Below are 20,580 nucleotides of genomic sequence, written 5' to 3'. Positions count from 1 at the left end.
CAATAATAATAAATAAGGTTACGTTATATTTCAAAGTGCACAAAAGTTTTCTGCAACAAAAGAAACTGCAAATATGTAAAATTATAAATATTTTAATTTTATTAAGAATTCTTAAGGAGAATGAGATGTGGACACCACAATGCAACCTTAGTAATCGTTTCTTTAGTTCTAATTACATAAATTTGTAAAAGTTACATTTTAAGTTTAGTATTACTGAAAACAAAAGCAAGTATAACTGGGCTAGCTTTACCGATTGCTACCAAATGGCTTGACGCTTGATTCCTTGACTCTCGAGTGGTTTTGAGGGAAAGTACGGGAGTAAGCCGCCAGGGTCATATGTAGTCTGATGTAGCTGATGTTCGACTGGGCGTACCCAGCTAAACTAAAGCTTACTGGCGAAGACTGTTGTAATATTTGCCTACAACCTACCGATTTGGTGAGTTCATTTTGACGAGACGCCCACTGCGATAAAGGTTTACGTAGTTCCGCGAGCGTGCAGCGTGGTTTGCTTGTCCGTTTACGTGCTGTAAGCCTAACTGCTTTGAAGGGACGTTACTCACTCCAGTCCCTTTCGTGCCGGACTCGTCATAGCGTTCTTTTTTTATTCACACATTGTCATGCATTGTGTAGTTTCTGGCCTTGCTATTTCCTGGCATGCGTAGGTGAAGCATGGCTTAGATAAATCGCCGTATGCCGGCACGAGTAACAGCCTTCTAATCTCGCGAAATGAATGCCGAATGCTGCAACTTGTTGGTGCATCGGGTCGGTAAATGCTTCGTTGAAGTCATCTGATACTTTCTAAGCTACAAGTACTAGCATTACTGATGTCATCAGACTACGAAGGCGTCCTAGAGCGTTCCCAGTATGCGGTGTAGCATCATGTCTTTAAATTTTCCTTTTCAGTCGGCCTCAACATGCCTTCCGTCATGGCTGATCTTATGACGCTCATCCAGCACGAAATTCCCGATGGACGGCAAAACATCCATGACAGCCACACCAATCTTGAAAAGGTTGCGGAGTACTGCGAGGCCAACTACTTTCAGGTACTGGCACCCGACACTTGGCTCGTCGTTCTCGAATGCGCGGTTAGGTTGTAATTGGAACGCGGGGTGAATGATCACATGTATACGGTGTTACAAGTTCTTTAATGTGGTTGTTCGTGCCTGTGGAACTTAATCAGACAAACAGATCAGGACACACGAACAGAAAAAGCACTGAATCGAAAATTAGCATTAACACCCTTTGCACATGAGACCTGTTGTGTAACTGCGATGTCAGATTTCACTATCAAGATCGAAATGGTGCATGAAGTCTGCAGAAGTAGCAAAAAAAAAAAAAACCTGGATATCTAGCTACTCCGAAAACTTGGAAAAGTCATGGGATTGTCAGGGAATTCTTCGATTTGTTGAGTAAAGTCATGAAAAATTACTTATAAACTGCACAAGTTGCAAACTAGGTTCTGTCGCCACAATGTTATTAGGCATTTTGCAGCACAGCAAATTCTTTCCTGCACAATACTGTTTCAATCATAAGAATAAAGAAATTGTTGCATAAGTTATGTGCAGCATGAGCTTGCAAGACAGCATGGCCTTCTACCACAATACCATTGTTTACATGTAGGACTTGCCCTACGCAAAGCATCTTGTATGTTGCTGTGAAGGATGTTAATAGTGACAGGGGCGAACCTGGCACATCGGGTATATTGCAACGACGAACTGAAGGCCTTACTTTGCTGAAGAGCAGTATTCTTTTTCAGATGAGCTTTGATACTGAATAGTAGCTGCATTGCAGCCGATAGAAACACACGGTTATTACAGTTTTTATCAGTGTTACAAATTGAGTAGGTAGCGTTGTTACTCTGTGCTGTCACACACATGGGGAACATGTGGAGACATATATGGAGGAATGCGTTGTACCTAGCATAAACCTACAGCACAGAGGTGCCATGACTGCTGAATTAATGCATTTTGTTACTGTTGAAGCCCAGTTATAATGTGTCTTCGTTGGCTACTATAGGGCAGCCATGCGACATAAACCAAATCTGCCGCAATGAAGTAAGCTTCTGCTGCAGCGTTGAAAAAGGTCCAATCTCTTGAAAAAAATGCCCGTACACAGCAGAAATTTCAACTCCCTAGTGTGCAGTGCTTAGCAGGAAAATGCAATAGGAAGAACAACGTAGCATTGTGGTTAAAGCCACATGTACAGCACTCCTTCAGCGCTTTCACATAGGAAAAAAACGCTGTTAGCAATCGCACTAAACTTCTGAGAATCAATGACAGTGAGTGGAGCAGTGACACAACTTCAACATTCTTTTCCTGCAAAAAAAAAAAAAAAAATTGGTCACTGGTCTATGATTGGTCACTGGCCTATGGTCACTGGTCTGTGGCTTTTTCGAAGAATCCCTTTTGCACAATTTCACTTGATATTTTTGCTTGATGAGTGGTCTTTGTCTACAGTCTTCATATTTTCAGATTTTATCACGGCAGCATTACACACCTCATAGGGCCAGATCAAAGCAGTCGTTGAAATTTTAGATACCATGCAAGGTATCACTTGATCTCATTGGACATCATCTGCTGATATGGCGTTGCAAGTGACCGCATAATAGCCACATAATCCTAAGTGCATTTGCCCACAGAAGATTAAGAATTTAGAAACACTTGGTGCCTGGCATAGGTGCACAGGCTAAAAATAGGCGTTTTCGATGCGAGACTATGTATGTTTGACGCTTTCTCCCAAAGTACTGCCAATACAGATGCTGCCACTATGGGAGCCATCAGTGGGATAACCATTGGAGTTAGGCGCGTGCGTGCTGACCAGCCAAGTTGGGATTATTGAGCGCAGGGCAATTTTCGGATCAAAATAACACGTTTGGTCCATTAGAAGTCTGTGGGTGCTAAGCTAGGCCCTTCAGTCGAGATCGAATTAACCAAAAAGTTTGATCATCCAGAGTCAAATCCACACAAGTATACTGCACTTAGATTTGTTCTGCTTCAAGTGTAAGGTGAAAATTTCCCCAAGTTTTGTTTCTTCTGCATTGCCCAATTTTTGGATGTGAGAAAAATTGGGGTGAAAAAAGCAGTTGCTCCTTTGATGTCTTTTTTTTTTTTTGGCATGGAATATATACTGTGTAAGGAATTCGCTAGACATCCTGAATAAACAACATTTCAGCCACTTGACTGCTGTAAAGCTTAGACTTTCCACACACTTGTGCAAGCTTGGGAGTGTTGCTGCCTGGCAGTTCAAGCTGCCCTTGTAGCAAACATTGCTTGTAGTAGCAGTAAATCTGGCTGATGGGCTGAGTGACCATAAGTTTGAAGGCCTTGTTAAATGACGGCACCTGTGTGATGCAAACACTGCACATTTTTCTGTCTCTTGCTATTTAGTCTGAGAACAAGCATGCAGCACTGGAGGAGACAAAGAAATTTGCAACACAGTCTCTGGCCAGCGTTGCCTACCAGATCAACACACTGGCATACAACCTGTTGCACTTGCTGGACCTACAGACAGCTCAGCTCTCTGAGATGGAATCTCACATCAACCACATAGGTGGGGTTCTTGGTGTTGTGTGAACTTTATTTTTGCTAATTTTTTTCTACTTTACTGGGTTGCTTATCTGGCAAGGGAATTTCTCATTATATTTTATAAATGTAATTTATTCACAAGAAAGCTTCTTGGCTTCATTAGTTTGCGGTTTGTCTGGATTTTGGAAGGGCTCTCAGTTAATACCTGTAAAATATGTTCAAATATTGACTATGTCAACCTTGCCTTCATTCAACAAGTATATTAAATTTCTTGATACATCCATGTGTGCTATACATGTTTTAGTTCAACCACAAATAATTAGACAATTTGGCATGCCTGTGCCGAGCCAAAAAGTGGAAGGAGAGTTCATTACTTTTTGTCCTGATTGCAACCAACTTAATTCTACGGCCTATTTAAGTACCCTTGCTTTATTACTGCAACTACTCAGTTCTATCACTTGGATAAATTTATGTACCCATTACAAGTAGTACAAAGTGAAATGTTACAATTTGTGAAGTGTTTCCTGGAGACAGGAGCCATGGTAATGTAAGGATTGTATTCCTCTTAGTATTTTCTTTCTTAGGCTTTGTGAACGATCTGAAAGGCACTAATCTTACATTATCATCATAATAGGCAAGTCAAGAGCGGTGAACAATGAGGAAGAAGAATGGAATTGAGCATAAGGAATCCTACAATATACCGGCTGAGTGTCCACCTCATGCGTATAGATATTCGCTGCAGCAACGCTGCCTGCAACTTCTGCAGCCATTCAGCAGAGATGTGACGTGCCCTGGCGGCACAACGGCTTCGGCATTGCACTGCTTAGCGCGAGGTTACGAGATCGAATCCCGGCTGCAGTGACTGAATTTCAATGGGGACGACATGCAAAAACACCCATGTACCCTACATTGGGTGCATGTTTAAGAACCCCAAGTGGCGAAATTAATCCAGAGTCCCTTGCTACAATGTGCCTTTTAATTATATTGGCGTTCTGGCATATAATACCCCAGAATTTAGTTATTTTATGCACAGGTGTTGCATGGTTTGATGGGAACAACATATGCGTGCACCACTTCTGCAGCTACATGTCTGCTCATTTCTCACATGCGACTTCCTTGTTCACTAGAACGAAGTGGGTCAATTACATTAATGAAAAATTTGGAGTTCTGCCTGAAGGGGAAGCATTGAAAGCAGTCGCAAAGTTTAGAGTTGCACTCAAGCTTCTCGCACAATGTTCTTGCAATACGCAGAGGCAAGATGTTGCAATGCAGCATGGGAGACGACTGCTGCAGCGCTGCAGGAAAAGTGTCCTGGCATATACCAGACATGTTGCGGTGCTGGCACGATGAGGAATGCTGACAGCAGTGTTATTGGCATCACACGTTGATGGTGCATAAGATGAGGCTAATGGAAAACTGTTGGCATTTTTCAAAGCCCAGTGAGAGGATTGGATAGATTAAGCTTGACATTTGCTGTTTGTTCAACTCGCACCAGTTTGTGCACAGCTGCCCAGCATGAATGCTAATGTGCACACACAGAATGTTCATGCGAGCAGTGGAGAACAGAGCACTGCCCTAGCTCTAGCAGAGCCAATTGAGCGGAGCATGCTAGTGCATCCACTTGACTATGTCACCTTTGCAGTCAAACGTGCTGCATATCTCTGGATACCTTCCAAGTTTCCAACTGCTGGGCTGCTCCTACATGACAGCATGACTGCGGCAGCATCTACGGCAGTGGATCCTAATATGCTTTGATTGTCTAAATAATTGATGTCATGAGTGTCTGTATAGTTGACGTCAGAATAAAATGCCACAATTGGTTACATAGGTAGCAGATCTGAGTGGCATGCTAGCCCTGTCTGGGCGTGTTGACAGTGTTTTGCATCAGATTAGCCCTGTTGGGGCATGTTGGCAAGGTCTTGCATCAGATTGGATTCCTAATATGTGCAGGAAGGAAGATAATTGGTGAACTAGTGTTGAGGGTTGCATGTTTCTAATTAATACTTAAATAGGCTAGTTGGTTGCTGGCTTAATGAAGCGTAGTTAAATTGGCACATGGAAGGGCGGGACAAAGGAAAAAAGCATCGAGGCCATTCCCCGAACTTCAACTAAGCTTTACTGCGGAAAAAGTACATGGGCAGCAGTTGATGCACGAAAACATTGGAAACAAAACATAACCATTGCATGCATTGTCAGTGGAATCACAACATAAGATCGTCTGTCATGCATCACTACGGAGCAGCCTGATCTGTGCAAGATTAAAGACACAATTTGTGAAAACGCTATGACAACATTTCTTGCTCTTCATGCCCGTGAACTTCGAAGCTTTTTGTGCAAGTATACCTCTTCTCTTTTTTGACAAATTGAGTGATGCTGCACTAATGTAACCTTCTCCTTCCTTTTTTTATGCAAAATGCCCCAGACAATTCTCTCTTTCTGAGCCTTAAATTTTCCAAGTGTACAAGTGTCAGTGAATGCTGGAGTGCACACCCCTTTTGCAAGGGTCAGCCAAGTGACCTCGCACTACGAAGGCCTGCCTCGATGCTCGATGCTCCCTCAAGTGGTCATTAACGCATCTGCCAGTTTGGCCGACGTCGCACTTGCCACAGGAGAGCGGGATTCGGTAAACCACCTCCCTCTGGAGTGTACAAGGTGCCTAGCATGCTTTTTCGCACTTATGTAATGTTTGTGCACAGTTAACTCCTTGGCACATTTGCGCCAGTGTTCTCCGGGGGCAGGGAACACTGGGAATGCCGCACTCTCTGGCCACGTTCTTCAAGCGGTGGGAAAGGTTGTGCAAGTAAGGCTGACCATTGCAAAAGATCCAGTGCTCACTGACACTTTTATACTTGGAAGTTTTAAGGCTCAGAAAGAGGGAGAATTGTTTGAGGCATGTCTCATAAAAAAAAGGAAGGAAATGTTTGCTTTAGCACAGCGTCACTTAATTTGTCAAAAAAAGAGGTATACCTGCACAAACAGCTCTGAATTTCGCAAGCATGAAGAGCAGAAAATGTCAGTGTGTTCGCAAATTGTCTTCACTCTTGTATATATTAGGCTGCTCTGTAGTGAAGTATGACATGGATGATCTTCTGTTGTGATTGCACTGACAATGTGAGCCGTGGCTGTTTTTTTTCCAATGTTTCCATGCAGCAACTGCTGCCTATGTATTTTTTCTGTAGTAAAGCTCAGTTGAAGTTCGGCAGTTGTTCTTCATGCATTCTTCTTGTACCGTCCTTCCACGTGCCGATTTAATCATGATGCATGTTTCTACTCTTCCCGCTTTCTTCTCTCATTTTCTGGCTTGTTGAGAAGTCATCGGCAGCACAGAACTACACAGTCCCACGTGAAAGCATTTGCTTGACTGAGACTGATGCACGTGACTCACATGTAAATGTTTACTATTAATAGTTATTATTCATGATTTGCACATGACATGCAAAAAGGGGGATTTATACTAACAAATTAAAGGTTATGTGATATGGCTAAGGAAATCAAGTGTGTGTGTTTTTTTTTCCTGTCATGGAATTCTCTTTAAAATAAAATGGGAATGTGGACTAGTTGGTCTTGCAGGACGATTGAATCACAGCAAATTAGACAAAGGATGACTGCAGAAACAAGACGCAGTATGTGTCTGTGTTGCTTGTTTTTATGGGCATCCCCTGTTAGATGCACTGTGAATCACCCGTCATGCATTAAAAGTGCGTAAACACGCTGTAAACAAAAGTAAATGAAATTATTAACAAATGTTTAATTTGGTAACTACTACCTATAACATTGCCAACTTAGTGCACTTGGTGAAACTTCAGAATGCATCAAGTCTGGAATATATTTTACTGCTGAGCTCTTACATATAATGCTACAGGCTCTAATCTATTCCTTTTTTATCAACATCTGCTCACACCACTGAAAAAGCCATAGAGTTTGAAAATAATTGCAATAGAGTAGTTACATTATCCTGACCCTGTTTCATTTTCTTTTTCCATCACTTAGTGTCCTTGAACACTGAATTTTGCCAGAGTTAACCACCTTGCACATATGTAGGCCAAACGGTAATGATCCACAAGGAGAAAGTGGCCCGGCGGGAGATTGGCGTACTGACGGCCAACAAGAGCACGCTTCGTCAGCACAAGATCCTGGCCCCAGCCAGTCAAGAGCGTCCTGTCAAGTACATTCGCCGCCCCATCGATTACACAGTGCTGGATGAGGTTGGACACGGGCTGCGCACGTCCTCAGCGGGGAATGGCGGTGCAAACAAAGCTCGTCGCATCCCATCTTCTCAGGTGAGTGCCCTGAGGCTGGGATGTTGTTTTGGAATAACATGGGTCTAATGTGCTCATGTGCACATGGGTCTAATGTACTCAAGTTACTGATAGCTTGCAACATCCTTGTTATGCAATGCTAGGAGACTCCTGAGTATATGCAGCACCATATGTTCTTGCCCAAAATTTGTAAGCTGTAAATTTTGTGAAAATCTTTCTGATATTCCGTTCGTTATCTTGAATTTTTTTCCTCATTAAATTCAATATATGATCTGAAATTGCCTACAGTAGACTTCCGTTAGTTCGACACTGGTTAATTTGATGTTTGGGTTAATTCGGTCCCGGCCGAAGGTCCTGGCCAGTGCCCACACATTTCTAAGGGCCAACATTTTCGTTATTTCAATCTTGCAATTGGCTTTCGCCAGATAATTCGGACTTGACCAGTTTGCAAGCACACGCCTGACCTCTATGATGACCCCAATACTGACCCCTTTAGTAGCAGTGCCTGTCTCGGTGGACCTTAGGAGACAGTGAATGCACTGAATGCACATCTCTAGTCGAAAGCGCTTATTTTTGGCCTGCCCTAGGAAGATTCTTAAGCAATAACCATAGCTCACAATGTTTGCACTTGCGCGCCTTTTTTTATATTTTTTTAGAAAACTTGGCTGAAAATTGCCTGTGCAGTGCAATCAGACATGGAACCAAAACAGCCTTCGCAAAGGTTGCATGCTTTTCCCCATAACGCGGATGTATTGCGGCAAAGCGGAATTTAAAAGAACTGCATGACGAAGCGGACTGTAGAAAACTGGCTGCCATTGTGCAACAATCTTTCTTGCAAGATGGTTGGGTGCGCAAAAAATTTCTACATTGTTTAGGGGCTTTAATGTCATGTTTAAGTTTACTGCATTGTAGACATAGAATGTGGCCACGTTAGATTCGGAAATGCATTGGAATCTGGAAAATACTGGCCAAATGAATCGGCAGTGTGTTTTGGTATTTTCACTGCATCTTGTTTAATTCGACCCGCCGAATAATTCAGTCACTTTCGTTGGTCCCACCAGGTTCGAATTAACGGAAGTTGACTGTATTGGGCAGTGGCAGGTTTCACCTTGTTGTGAAGGGAAATGTAATGTCTCTCCTTACGACTCTAACAGGTCTGTTCTGTCGACCTTCCCTACTAGTCATCCAGCTTTTCCTTAGTTATCTCTACCTTTTACACATTAACCTCCCGTTAGCTCTTTTTAAGTCTCAAAGCTTGCTTGATCTTTGTACAATGATCTGCACCAGCACTTGTGCCCCTTAGAGTCATGGTGCAGCACCACACTGTGCCAGCTACGCGCACTGGCATCCTGGTAGATCGCAGAGCTAGTGACGTGCAGGCTTTCCGAGGAGCACGTACCGTGCATCTTATGAAATTCCTTCCCTTGACTAATTGCAGTGGCAGTTAACATGCATCTGACACCTCAATCTTGTCTCAATGTAGAAACAAAATTTCATAATGATTAAACTCTGGTGAGGTTCACTTGTACAAAGTGAAAATAGGGGGTGTTCTGTGTACTGAAATTGTGAAAAGTGGTGCATTTCATTATATAGGAAATTTGGCTACATTAAAGTGTGCTATATTGAAGTTTAAATGTGTGTTCAGTCTACTACTAGCTATTATTCTTGTTTGTCGCTGCTAGCTGTTACCAGCATGCTCTTTTTTTTGCCAACAGCAGGCACCAGTCTGCTAAGAATGTCTGGTGACAGTGCCACACATGTTTGCGACATTCTTCAATGGTCCTTGTGCTGTTGTGACAGGCACTGATGAATGCCGGACCAGCGCCAACAACAAAGCCACCGACACCGCCTCAAGCAAACCGAGGGGTCACCGTGGGGTCTCTGACACGTGGCTCTCGAGAGTACCGCACACCTGCACCACCGATTGCCCCACCACAGGTGCCTAGCAACTACGCCGCCAACTACCCCCTCGGCCATCCTCGGAGAGGTTGGTATACTCAGTGCGCCAGGTGGCTTTATTTCCTTTATCATTTATCCCTGTAGCTATGGCATTCTACTGCCAAGCACATTCAATTCCCAGTCGTAGCGGCCACATTCCGATGGGGGCAGAATGCAAAAACACTTGCTTATTTGCCATATTTTTCTGCATGTACCCCACCACCGCATATGATCCACAACCCCAATTGCAACAGCCTGGAAAGAAAAAAGAAAAATCCACCCGTATAACCCGCTGAAATAACTGCATACAACAATGCTAAAATCCTTGCAAAAGCTCTCAATTTACAAATCCACAACTCGTAAAATCTTTGGCTAACGTAAAGATGAGGAGAATGAGCGACCAAAGGGCACAGCGGAGGTTCAGCACACAAGGGTGGGGTTCCTTAAGAGGCATAGTTTCATGTTAGTATAACTAGAAGGAAATCTGGCGCTGTGATCGTTCAACCACCATGGGAATGATGGGTAGTACAGGCTACTGATTGGCATTCTGTTGACTGGCAAACTAGTCTACAAGTATTTTTGGCAGTTTTGGTTTCGCACCAAGTGCAATTGCTATAACCTGCAGTGGGACAGTGCAACGCCAGGCTCTCTGCCTTTGTTCTGTTGCTCGAAGTGGCGATTTCATTTTGGTTTCCCATTGCTGTCTTAAAACACTACACAATAGAAACGCAACAAAGCGCATCTCGGGCCACTCCGACCCCACCAGCTCGATTCATGTCGGCGTCTTGTGCCACAGTGATTATCGTCGAGTGGGCACATTGAAACTTTCCACTAGAATGCCCCGCCAGGAGAAGCTGCCGACCCAGACCAAATTCGAGGAGCGCAAACATAAGCTTGCCGAAGCTGCATAAGTCACAATGCATGTGTCGGGCCTGCCAGGTAAGCCCACATCGGTGTCTCGTGCTACTACAATTCTCACTGTTTTGCATTACGTAGATATCAACTACAGCTGAGTCTAGCAAACTTTTTTTTTTACTTTGGTCACTCCTGGTCAGCACATTTTTTTTTCTCATTCTTTCCAGAACTTATCAACAAGGTTCTACTATATCTCTCTATTCTCCCCAACAGAAAAAAAAAGGTTTCAGAGAAGCGGGCTGCTTTTTAACAGTAGACCCTCATTAACTCAAAGCACTAAAAAGGGAAAAATTTTCAAGATAAATGGATTTTCGCAGTAAGTGAAATCAAGCATCAACTGTCGGTTCACTGCTGCTGTGTTAAACCACAACAAAGTGCTACTCTGAAAACTCTGAAAACAGGCAAGAACATCATAGGAAGTTTATATCTGTGCCAGATGGCAAATTTCTCACGCAAGCCACCTGAAACTTCATGGGGATGTAGCCTAATGTATTTACGAGGGACGTCATCTCGCTGTAATTGACTTCAGTCGACCAAGTGTGCCACAAAACTTTAAAAGCTGATCATGTCTGACATCAGCCGCGCGTGGAGCGAGCAGTGCTTTTCGCAAAACTGTTCCACAAACACTTGCTGCACTTTTGTGAGTCAGTCAGTAGGGCCAGCAGCAGCAGTTGCGTGATGCAGCTTGTACACAGAAGAAATAACTGCCGCGGGGCACCAACCGTCCATAAACTTTAGCCCGAGTAGGAAAGTAAGGCCTTTTTGCACTTGCTTATGGGCCTAAGGGCAAGCTCACACATTTCTCACGTCGCACACATTACTCCACTCAAGTTGTGTCAGGGTGTCGATTTCACAGACTACTGCACTTGCATCATTTTCATCACTGGTCGTCTTGTTAGCTTGCCATGCTAGCAGCTTATTCTCCTACGAGCTCACAATATCTATAGCATTGTTGATAAAAGAGAGTTTTAGCAGAGCGTTTACGGTCCGCTCCGCTCAGACCGGCCTATCACAACAACTGGCAGGCAGCCGCTCAGCAAAACGCTACTGGGAACACTGACGCGCGTGCGCACAGCACACATAGCGGCAGCGGAACGTGAGACGCTGACCACGTTCCGCTAGGAACCTGATTTAGCGGTACGTCAGGGATCATGTAGTTGCTTTCGTAATCGTTTTACCGCCAAGCTGAGAGCACGTCAGTGGCATCTCTGGAAGGCGCTCATGTTAGATAAGCGAAATCAATGCATTCTGTGCAGCCACCGGCGCGCGTGAAACGTGTGCGGAGCGGAGCGCAAGCAAACGCTCTGCTAAAACTGTCTAAAATCTGACCCATTCAGTTGAGCAGCAATTGCATGGCTGAAAGGTCGGCATGGCGTACTTGCCGCTTCCGTTGAGTTCGTTGTACTCCTTTGTTTCTGTTTATATTTTCCCTTGAACGGTTCGCCACTCCATTTTTTTCCAAAGGCCAAAGTCACACTTTTCTTCAGCACTCATCGTAGTAAACTGTAGATAAAAAAACAGAAAAGTTAGTTCACTTTGAGATGATGTGCAACACATTCAGAAGAAAGCTTCATGAAGCAAACACAATTCTAAGATGGCGGTAGCCAATGGCAGTCCTGGATTCAGGTCACATAATTTAAAAGGCCAGTGAGGGCTCTTGAAAGACTCTGGAAGAAGTATTTTCTATATATTTTCCTGTGGATATACGATACCGATGGATGCCCCTATCAAGAGAAGAGGGCTGAGGCTACCTGTAAGTGGCAGCACTGGCGACCAACCATGCTGGTGGGACAGCTGCTAGAAGATGGGCATAAATGTCTGAAATCTGCGATTTCTTAAGCCATCGCAGCTCATTCAGATATATTTTTCACTTCTCACTCCTACATTATTTGCATTCTTGCTGCACAAAAGTAGGCTGTTCAAACATGATAAAATAAGCTACAACGGAAGAAAACAATGTAATGTGATTTTTCACCTTGTGTCACCCTTAGAGGACATTTGTGCTGCACTCATTGAAGTCCCGTCCATTCCCGAATGTTCACTGGCTCTTCCAGGGAGTGGCTACTCCACGCTGCCAGCACACGGCCATCATGGGTCCAGCCACCCGAGTTCATTGCCGCCATCCCAGATGACACCTCCTCCAGCACTGGCCAGTCAGCCTCAAGTGGGTATGGTGCACCCAATGAGTCAGCATACCATGGGTAGGTTTGGCATGTCTGGAGGTACGACTACATTTTTGTTTTTGCACTTGTCGCATTGCCTTATAGCTAACCGCAACAGGGACGGAAGTGCTGTGTCAATAACGCCATCTTGAATTAAACCACCGAGCTGTGCTAAAATGTTCCAAAACACTCATTTTGAATTTACTTGCCAAATTTAGTGGGATGTGCATGTTCAGTGGCAACCACACAGCTGTAGTCATGTGTTGGCTGGTGTTTAGCCCTGTAATCCCAAGTCTAAGCAGTTCATTTCGGCGTCGGCACCTTTGGAGTGTGGGTGTATTTGGTGGTGCATTGTAACTTGGCTGCAAGAAAATGAATGCCGTTCTGTACTCTACAATGCATTATGAATGTTTCATACAAGTCTTACATGTGTGCGTACTAATATACAGACCAGCTAAAGGACAATTTTAAATGGCATTTGTTTGCGGGGCAGTCAGGAAAAAAAGTCATGCTCTCAGCTGAATGAAGTCATACAGTTTGTTCAGCATGTAGTGCATCAGTTTGGTTATACATTATAGCACTCGCTTGTGCTCCCTATTGGAAAATCTGGGTCAATTATTGACAAATGCCATGCGTGTGAGGTTCCATATCTATTTCGCATGTGCACCACGTCTGGTTGAAGGGATGATAGTGCAGCACACCGACAAACAACCTGCTTGTTTTCAAGAAACTTTGGCCACAAATCTCCCCCCTCCTCTCTCCCCACCTCCTCTCCAATTCTATTTAGCTTCCCTCTGAACTTGCATGTAAGTAGAAGGGCAAGCACTGCAGCTTCTGCAATGCTTTTGCGGGGTGTCACAGATAATTACAGCTATCAAAAGGCTAAAATGGCAACGCCCAGGGAGTACAGAGGGCATTGCACACATTTGATGCGGTGCAAAGGTCTAAACGAGTTTCTCTCCTTGCCTTTCCTCTCTGCTGCGCTCCTGTCATGTTAACACAAGCTGTGAACCACCCCTCGACGCACTGTGCCAGACAGCAGCAGCAGTGGGAAACTCGAAAGAAGCAAAGAGAGCTTTGCTTTAAGAGAAAGGACATTGGCTCCCAGCTCAGTGCTGCTGCATGAGGCCACAACAAAGTGGCAGCGAGCAGCCGAGAAAGCTTGTGCTAGGGGTGATAGACATATGTTATATTGGGGTTAAAAGATAAAAATATAAATGAAAAGATACCCTGGCTCATGCCACTAACTATAACAGAAAGAAGGGGGAAAGATAAGTGGGAATCGCGGCCCAGCGCAGCGTCTGGCTTAGCTAGCAAGTGCAAGCAACGCTGCTAATGCTGCCTTGTTGCCTTTTTCCTGGTATTTTCAAACTCAAGATTTCAAGATATACGGAGCCTGGCTCTAGAACTTTTCAGGTTAAGGCGTGGAAAACACTTTGATTGACTCCATGGCCGGAAAAGAATTTCGACTTAAGCAATATTGCGAGATACAGTAAAAGCTTGTTAGTTCGTATCTCATGAGAACGGAAGTAATGTCCGAATTATTCAAATGCCAAATTAAGGAATGAACAACAAAGAGCATTACAATCAAGCTGTAGCAGCATACTTTGATTTGCTAAAGTGCCTTGTTATAGATGTCTGCGTTCTTGCTCAAATCCCAACTGACATTACAAATTTTACATGTCCTTCTAAGTGGTCAACAGCACACAAGCTGTTCAGAAGTGTTTGAACAAGAATTCAATTAAAAGCAGCTCAGGGGCCTCTCTTGAGCTTATGATCTGCCATCGGGGACAGCAACCTTCGAACCTCTCCTGCTTTCCTGAGCCAAATCACTTCAGCTTGGCGAAGCTCACAATGCATCCTGCCAGCATCGCCCAGACACCGACAAGGCCTGACGTAGACTGTGATGGATCAACAGAGAAGCTCCCTTCAAGGTGGTAATGACCACCAGCCCACTAATTCTTGCAAGGGGCCAGCGTCCACCGTGGAACAGTGTCAACATCAGGTTCCCAGATTGCCATGAGGTTGCACCATATGTGGAAGTGATTGTGCAACATTGGAGATGGAGTGCGGTGGAAGGGTGCGACATCAACGATTCGACGATTATGATTGGCCGAGACACAGTCATCAGATTCCCTAGTTTAGTCCCCTAGGGAAATGAACTGTTTTGAATGTGGACACTTTTGGTGTGCTGGTGTGTGCTGACGTGTCCTCCCAAAAAGATGTAGTCTGCTAGTCTAGCATGTAGCTCATGCTACGAGAACGATGTACTGTGCTTTGTGCTACAGCCAGTATGAATATCCCTTGTTCTGTAAATAAGTTTGCGTCTCCTATCTAAATAAGTCCCCTGTTCCATTTCTCCATCCTCGTGACCTCGTACTCTTCACAATAGAAGCAACCCTCGTCAAGAAGGCTCGGACGATCGCATGGGCCCACTTAGCCTTTGTGTAATGCCCGGTAGCGTAGGCCAGCTACCCGTTACGAGGCACACCGGTGATGTAGGCTAGAGAGCGACCCTCAGTTGACGCCAGACTCTGAGGCCATGGCCCCCAAATCCCACAAGGTGCGATGAGGTCACGGCTGGTCCTCCTCACATGTCCTTTCCTCATCAGAATTGTGGTTGTCTTGGATGTGCATAAATTATACAATTTCTTCTTTGGTTAGCTAGCGAGCTGTGACGATGCCATAGTCAATTGTGGTGTAATCTGTAATTGTTGCATCAATTTGCAAAACAGCTTGGAAGCCAAGGCAGTCATCACAGCTGGGCTCTGCCGACACCTCTTTTGCCAATGCCACACACTTGGGCTCAGGCCTTCCAAACTGCTGTGCCGAGAACAGTTGGCAATAACTGGTGGAAGTGTGTTCTTCATATGTCTGCATCGTGCTGAGAAGGTCCACTTCATATTGCCTCCTAACTTCAGAGTGCAAAAGCACCCGCTCTAGCACTTCTCTTCGGTATTTAGATATCACATACTGAATGATACCCTGGTCCGTGGGTTGAATAGCAAATTAGTATTAGGTGACAAAAAAAAAAAGCTTTCATGCTTTTCACTTCGATCATGCAGTTATGTGCACTGCAGTTGTCGACAACCGTTCTCATTTTAGCACCACTTGGAAGAGAACATTTGGTCCAGCTGCTGCAGCCAGCCTCGAAAAATATCTGAGGTCATCCAAGCCTTTCCTTTGGCCCTGTGTTCATCAGAAAGGCTTTTGATATTTTCAAAACAGCATGGATTTGGAGCCTTCTCAGTAACCATAAGGTGCAACCGCTTCGTCCCAGTCATATTGGCAGCAAGAAGCACAGTTATTCTTTGCTTGCACTTTTTGCCACCAATGTGCGGGTCTCCTTTGATGGTCACCGTCTTATCTGGGAGAGCCTTGAAAAAGAGTGCCGTCCTGTCAGCGTTGAACAAATTATTTGGGTGACATGCAGCGATGTGCTGAAGCGGCTGCACATATCTCCATTTGGTTGTCATGTTTTCATCAACACTGTCCTTTTTCTTGCACACACTTTGAAAACGAGCTCGTGTGTCTCTTGGAACCTCGTGAACCAGCCTTCGGAAGCCTTGAGTGAATCAGTGTTCATCATTGTTGGTTACTTCCCCGTTTGCGCCATTATCAAAGGTTCATTCAAAGGCAGGTGCACATTGTGACAGTCAGTCACCCACCGGAACAAAGCTACTTTCTTGAAGCAAGGAACATTTCACCTTTGAAGGCTTGCAGGATTTATTGTTTGTTTTTCACATACGTATCCAACGTGCTTCTCTTCGAGTCTTGCGTTTTTTTGTGACGTCTTGTCCCGATGCACCATCCTTTAACACTTGCAAGATTCCAACTTTGATCACTAAGTCCTTGGCCACGTACTTCTGTAGTTTTGCCAGCATTGCCATCAGTGTAGCACACAGTGACACGACTTGCACAACATGGCAAACAATGAAAAAAATTAAAGCCAGTTCCACGCTTATGAAATCTGAGGAAACAGCGTAGCTGTGGTTCTCCTGTTTTCCTTGTGGGTTTCTTTTGTATCTATTCTTTTCTTGTGATTATCTGTTCCTGTCTGTTCTTGTGATTGTCTGTTCTTTTCTGTTGTTTTCTTGTGATTATCTGTTCTTTTCTGTTCTTTTCGTGTGATCACATATTCTTTTCTTATGATTATCTATTCTGTGATTGAGTAATTATTGGTTTTGTGTGATTATCCTCAGTTTATTACTCTGATCTTGTCATTTATCATCTGTATCGTTGCTTTGAGCTAAGTTCTGCAGTTCATGTTTCTTGGGGAAGCACAGGAGAACCCAATGCTTCGACAAGCGCATGCTGACATTCTAGCTGTTCGGCGTCTGCTCTTTCCGGAGTGGGTATGGGCTGGAGTTCACTGGTGAGCATACTAAGGACCTCCTAACCGTTACGCGTCCATGGCGCAAAAGGCCGTCTGATGGGCGCATTCTCTCTTGTATACCCCTTTCCGCTCACCTCCTCCTCTCCCACCACCTGGTGCATGCTGATAATCTGTCGGCCCAGTAGGGAACCTTCGCCATGCAGACGCTTGCTGTGGCGGTTCCCCGCTGGACAGACAGATGGCGCATCTGTCGGCCCAGCCGGGACCTTCGCTTGGCATGACAGACGCGCTGACAACGACACTCAGCGGAGATTGCGAGCCCCTAAACAGTTCCGCTGTTAAAAGGGAAAACTTTATGAGAACAAACGACGATATTGTCCCAGATGTTGCATTTGCATTATAGCAGTAGAATACTCATTGAATTGAACCATGACCAACGAAAATTTAGGTTTACTTTTTTATGTTCGTGTTTGTTATATTTAATTTCGACTTGGACATCTGATGAAAGAGCATGTGCTGTACTAGTTTGGGCTGGACTGACAACTTAGCTTAATCTCTTCCCTTCAGGCCACCACCACCACTCAATGCCCCACCACACCTTGAACCACCCAAGTCACATGGGACAGCAACAGCAGCCGTCAGGTGTTGCACAGAACCCGGCAATGCAAGCTGGTGTTGCCCAGAACTCAATGGTGGCCATAGCACCAGGGAGTGTCGTTCACCCTATGACCCAGAATCCAGTGGCACCAGGTGCAATGTCGGTAGGTGCCATGGGCCACCAAATGCCCAAGGTGCCAACATCCATGGTTCCAAGCTCAATGCTACAGAGTCAGCACTATGGTAGCATGGCCCCTGCTCACCAGCCGCCACCACCAAGCGACCCCATGACCTCGAGCCTCACAGACAGGCTTCCGGAGCCTCCTCCACCACACATAATGACTGGAGGCATTGTACCTACTGCAGAGTATGAACGGCACGGGAATGGTAAGTGTGAAAGGACAGTAAGAGTTCATCTGTTTACTTCGTAAAAGTTTCTTGCTTTGGATGAATGAGGCAATAAAAGTGATGTCGCATGGTGACACATTGAAAGAAATTACTTCAGAAAGCTCTAAAGGAACAAGGCGGACCCCACAGTAATTCACAATATCTGCCGAAATTCCTAAGTACTAAATAGCATATACAGTCGCCGACCGTTTATTAGGACCTCACGAGGACTGCGGAAATGTCCGAATAAACAAGTGTCCGAAAAAGCTGATTAATAAAAAAAAAGAAATCCTTTATTTCCAAGCACTTATTCGGGCTCGGCAGTAGGCTTGAAGAAATTGTGAATGTGCTGTTGCACACTGTTCCGTTTAGGCGCAATCAGATAAGCCTGAATCTCTGAGAGGGTCGTACGGCCACTATAGGCGGCTGAAAGCACAGTCACTGCTTGTACACGCTCCTCATGCGACGGCAGCATAGCACATGGTGTGTCATGTTCCGACTCGGAGTCATCGTCCGGTGGCGCAGCAAAAACCTGACAAATGATCTCGCTGTCATCGAGTTCTGCGCATGTCAGTACAGCAGTATCAGCACCTGTGAGACTGTCAAGTGAGACGGTGTCTGGAATCGCAATGCAACCACTGCGCAGGTCTCGGCAGAACATTTTCGGCGTCAGTAGGGAGCACATCGGAAGGCGACAAATCCTAGGCCTCCCGGCACCCGCTTGCTGGCATTCCCCAGCACAGTCTGCGCGGGCACTGTCGGCGCCATTAGACAATTAATGTGATGTTTTCGTAAGCCACGTTGCATCACCGCAACCTCGACACAGCACACAAAGCGAACATCACCATGCCGTCACGCCAACACCAGTCGCACAAACGAAAAAGGTGGCCTACTCGCAGCGTCGTGCACGAAGAAAGAAACAAATCAGCTGCTTGATTGTCTTGACATGGCTTACTAAGCTGAGACCGAAACTGCTGAAGCTACGAACCAGGCAGAGACGATGATGAGCGGGGATTTGCAGTAGCGCCACTTCGTGGGGCAGCAAGGAGGCTCCATTCAAATAAAAAATCGCGTTCAGCAAGTCGAACTATGCACCAGTCAGAGTCGATGCATGGTGCTCAAGGAGTGTCTGAAAAATCAGACAAGAGGTTGCAAGGTGTCCGAACTTTCGGAAGTTATACGTTATGGTCTACGGGGAGAATGGCAGTGCCATGAAGCAGACCGAATAATCGAGCATGTCTGAATTTTTGGAATCTGAAAAATCAGTTGGCGATGGTATACTAATACAGCTGGCCCCCGCTTAGACAAGAGCAACTCTTCGGCAGCATGCTCATTGTTGGGGTGATAGTCCAGCCTACACAGCCCAGCCATCTGGTCATTGAGTCAGGCGTGATGAGCCACAGCTCGGCTGTCAAGAAAAATAAAAGCTTTCTTAAATTGTAACTGCATAAGTACGGTAAACCCTCTTTATAACGAAGTGAACGGTAGAGGGAAAAAAATTAAATAGTCGCCGAATGATAAGTCGGACACCAATAATCTGGACATGCTCGGTAATTCGGACAGCTTCACGGCACCGCCAACGAACCCACAGACAATGTGTAAAGACAGCCAATATTTCGCACAGCCGCCAGCTCTACATTCGGTTATCCGGGCTCTGTCCGTGGCTTTAGCGTATGCAGACTCTGCCGCCATTATCTCCTCTGGCAACCTTGACGAGACGTCAAGTACGGCCTCAGAGATCACACGTTAGATGGTAATTCCTGAGGCCCTGCCTTGTCGCAGCACTATGTTTCAGAGATTCACCTGCGAATGCCGATCTTGGAGGCTTTTCCTGAATTATAGGTTGCATCAACATCACGATCATCACATCCTTTTCTGTCAACCCTACTCATGGCCTGCTCATGCCATTCCGTTTGTCGAGTTTGCATTCCAGACAGTGCTCTGTTGCCTCCATGAAGTATTTCTCGTGAACTTATCAACAGGCCATGTCAAGTAGCACCAGCGGTGCCCTCACAGTCCGACTTGGAGTCGTTTGGACTGGGACTCGACACTCATTCCAAGTCGGACTGTGATGACTCCACAACTGAAGAGCCTGAACCTGCTGCCTACCACAACATGCTCAAATGTAGACATCATTGGCCACCCGCTAAGCTGCGGTGTGGCGATTTCTGCCGCCGTTACATTTGAAGACATTGCAGATATCTGCAGCGCGGTGTTGTCGTGTGCCGCACTTAACAGTGACGAATTGAGCAAGTTCTTCCACCATCAAACAGTGACTCTAACTCAGATGATGATCAATGTGCCATGTGCCCCGGAGCCTTCACATGCGGCCTTGAGCCTCTGCAGTCATTGCATCGGCCTACAGCGACAGCACAAAACTGGCAGAAATACAGGCATACTTGGTTGCACGTAAGCGGAAGTGCGTGCAGCAACAAATTGAACAGTTATTCATTGTACAGGGG

The 20,580-nt window shown here is 45.2% G+C and overlaps 1 protein-coding gene across 7 annotated transcripts in view; it reads left to right on the top strand.

Annotated features, from left to right (window-relative positions):
- The first annotated feature begins 299 nt into the window (after window positions 1-299).
- The window catches only part of Abi (tyrosine kinase Abl), a 32,767-nt gene continuing 12,486 nt past the window's right edge, over window positions 300-20,580 (top strand). Inside the window, exons 1-7 of one of the 7 annotated variants that reach the window (XM_055071289.2) lie at window positions 300-436; window positions 904-1,043; window positions 3,387-3,549; window positions 7,566-7,804; window positions 9,584-9,770; window positions 12,628-12,837; window positions 17,702-18,118. In XM_055071289.2, the coding sequence (XP_054927264.1) occupies window positions 915-1,043; window positions 3,387-3,549; window positions 7,566-7,804; window positions 9,584-9,770; window positions 12,628-12,837; window positions 17,702-18,118 (1,345 nt within the window). In that variant the 5' untranslated portion in view covers window positions 300-436; window positions 904-914. Of the gene's footprint in view, window positions 437-465; window positions 527-562; window positions 763-903; window positions 1,044-3,386; window positions 3,550-7,565; window positions 7,805-9,583; window positions 9,771-12,627; window positions 12,838-17,701; window positions 18,119-20,580 lie in introns of those variants that run through there. The other 6 variants (XM_055071290.2, XM_055071293.2, XM_055071288.2 and 3 more) reach the window with 6 other exon arrangements.

Source organism: Dermacentor andersoni, chromosome 5 (assembly GCF_023375885.2).
Source record: "Dermacentor andersoni chromosome 5, qqDerAnde1_hic_scaffold, whole genome shotgun sequence".
Lineage (NCBI taxonomy): Eukaryota > Metazoa > Arthropoda > Arachnida > Ixodida > Ixodidae > Dermacentor > Dermacentor andersoni.
The sequence above is the reverse complement of the archived record's forward strand: the minus strand, read 5'-3'. Positions and strand labels throughout refer to the sequence as shown.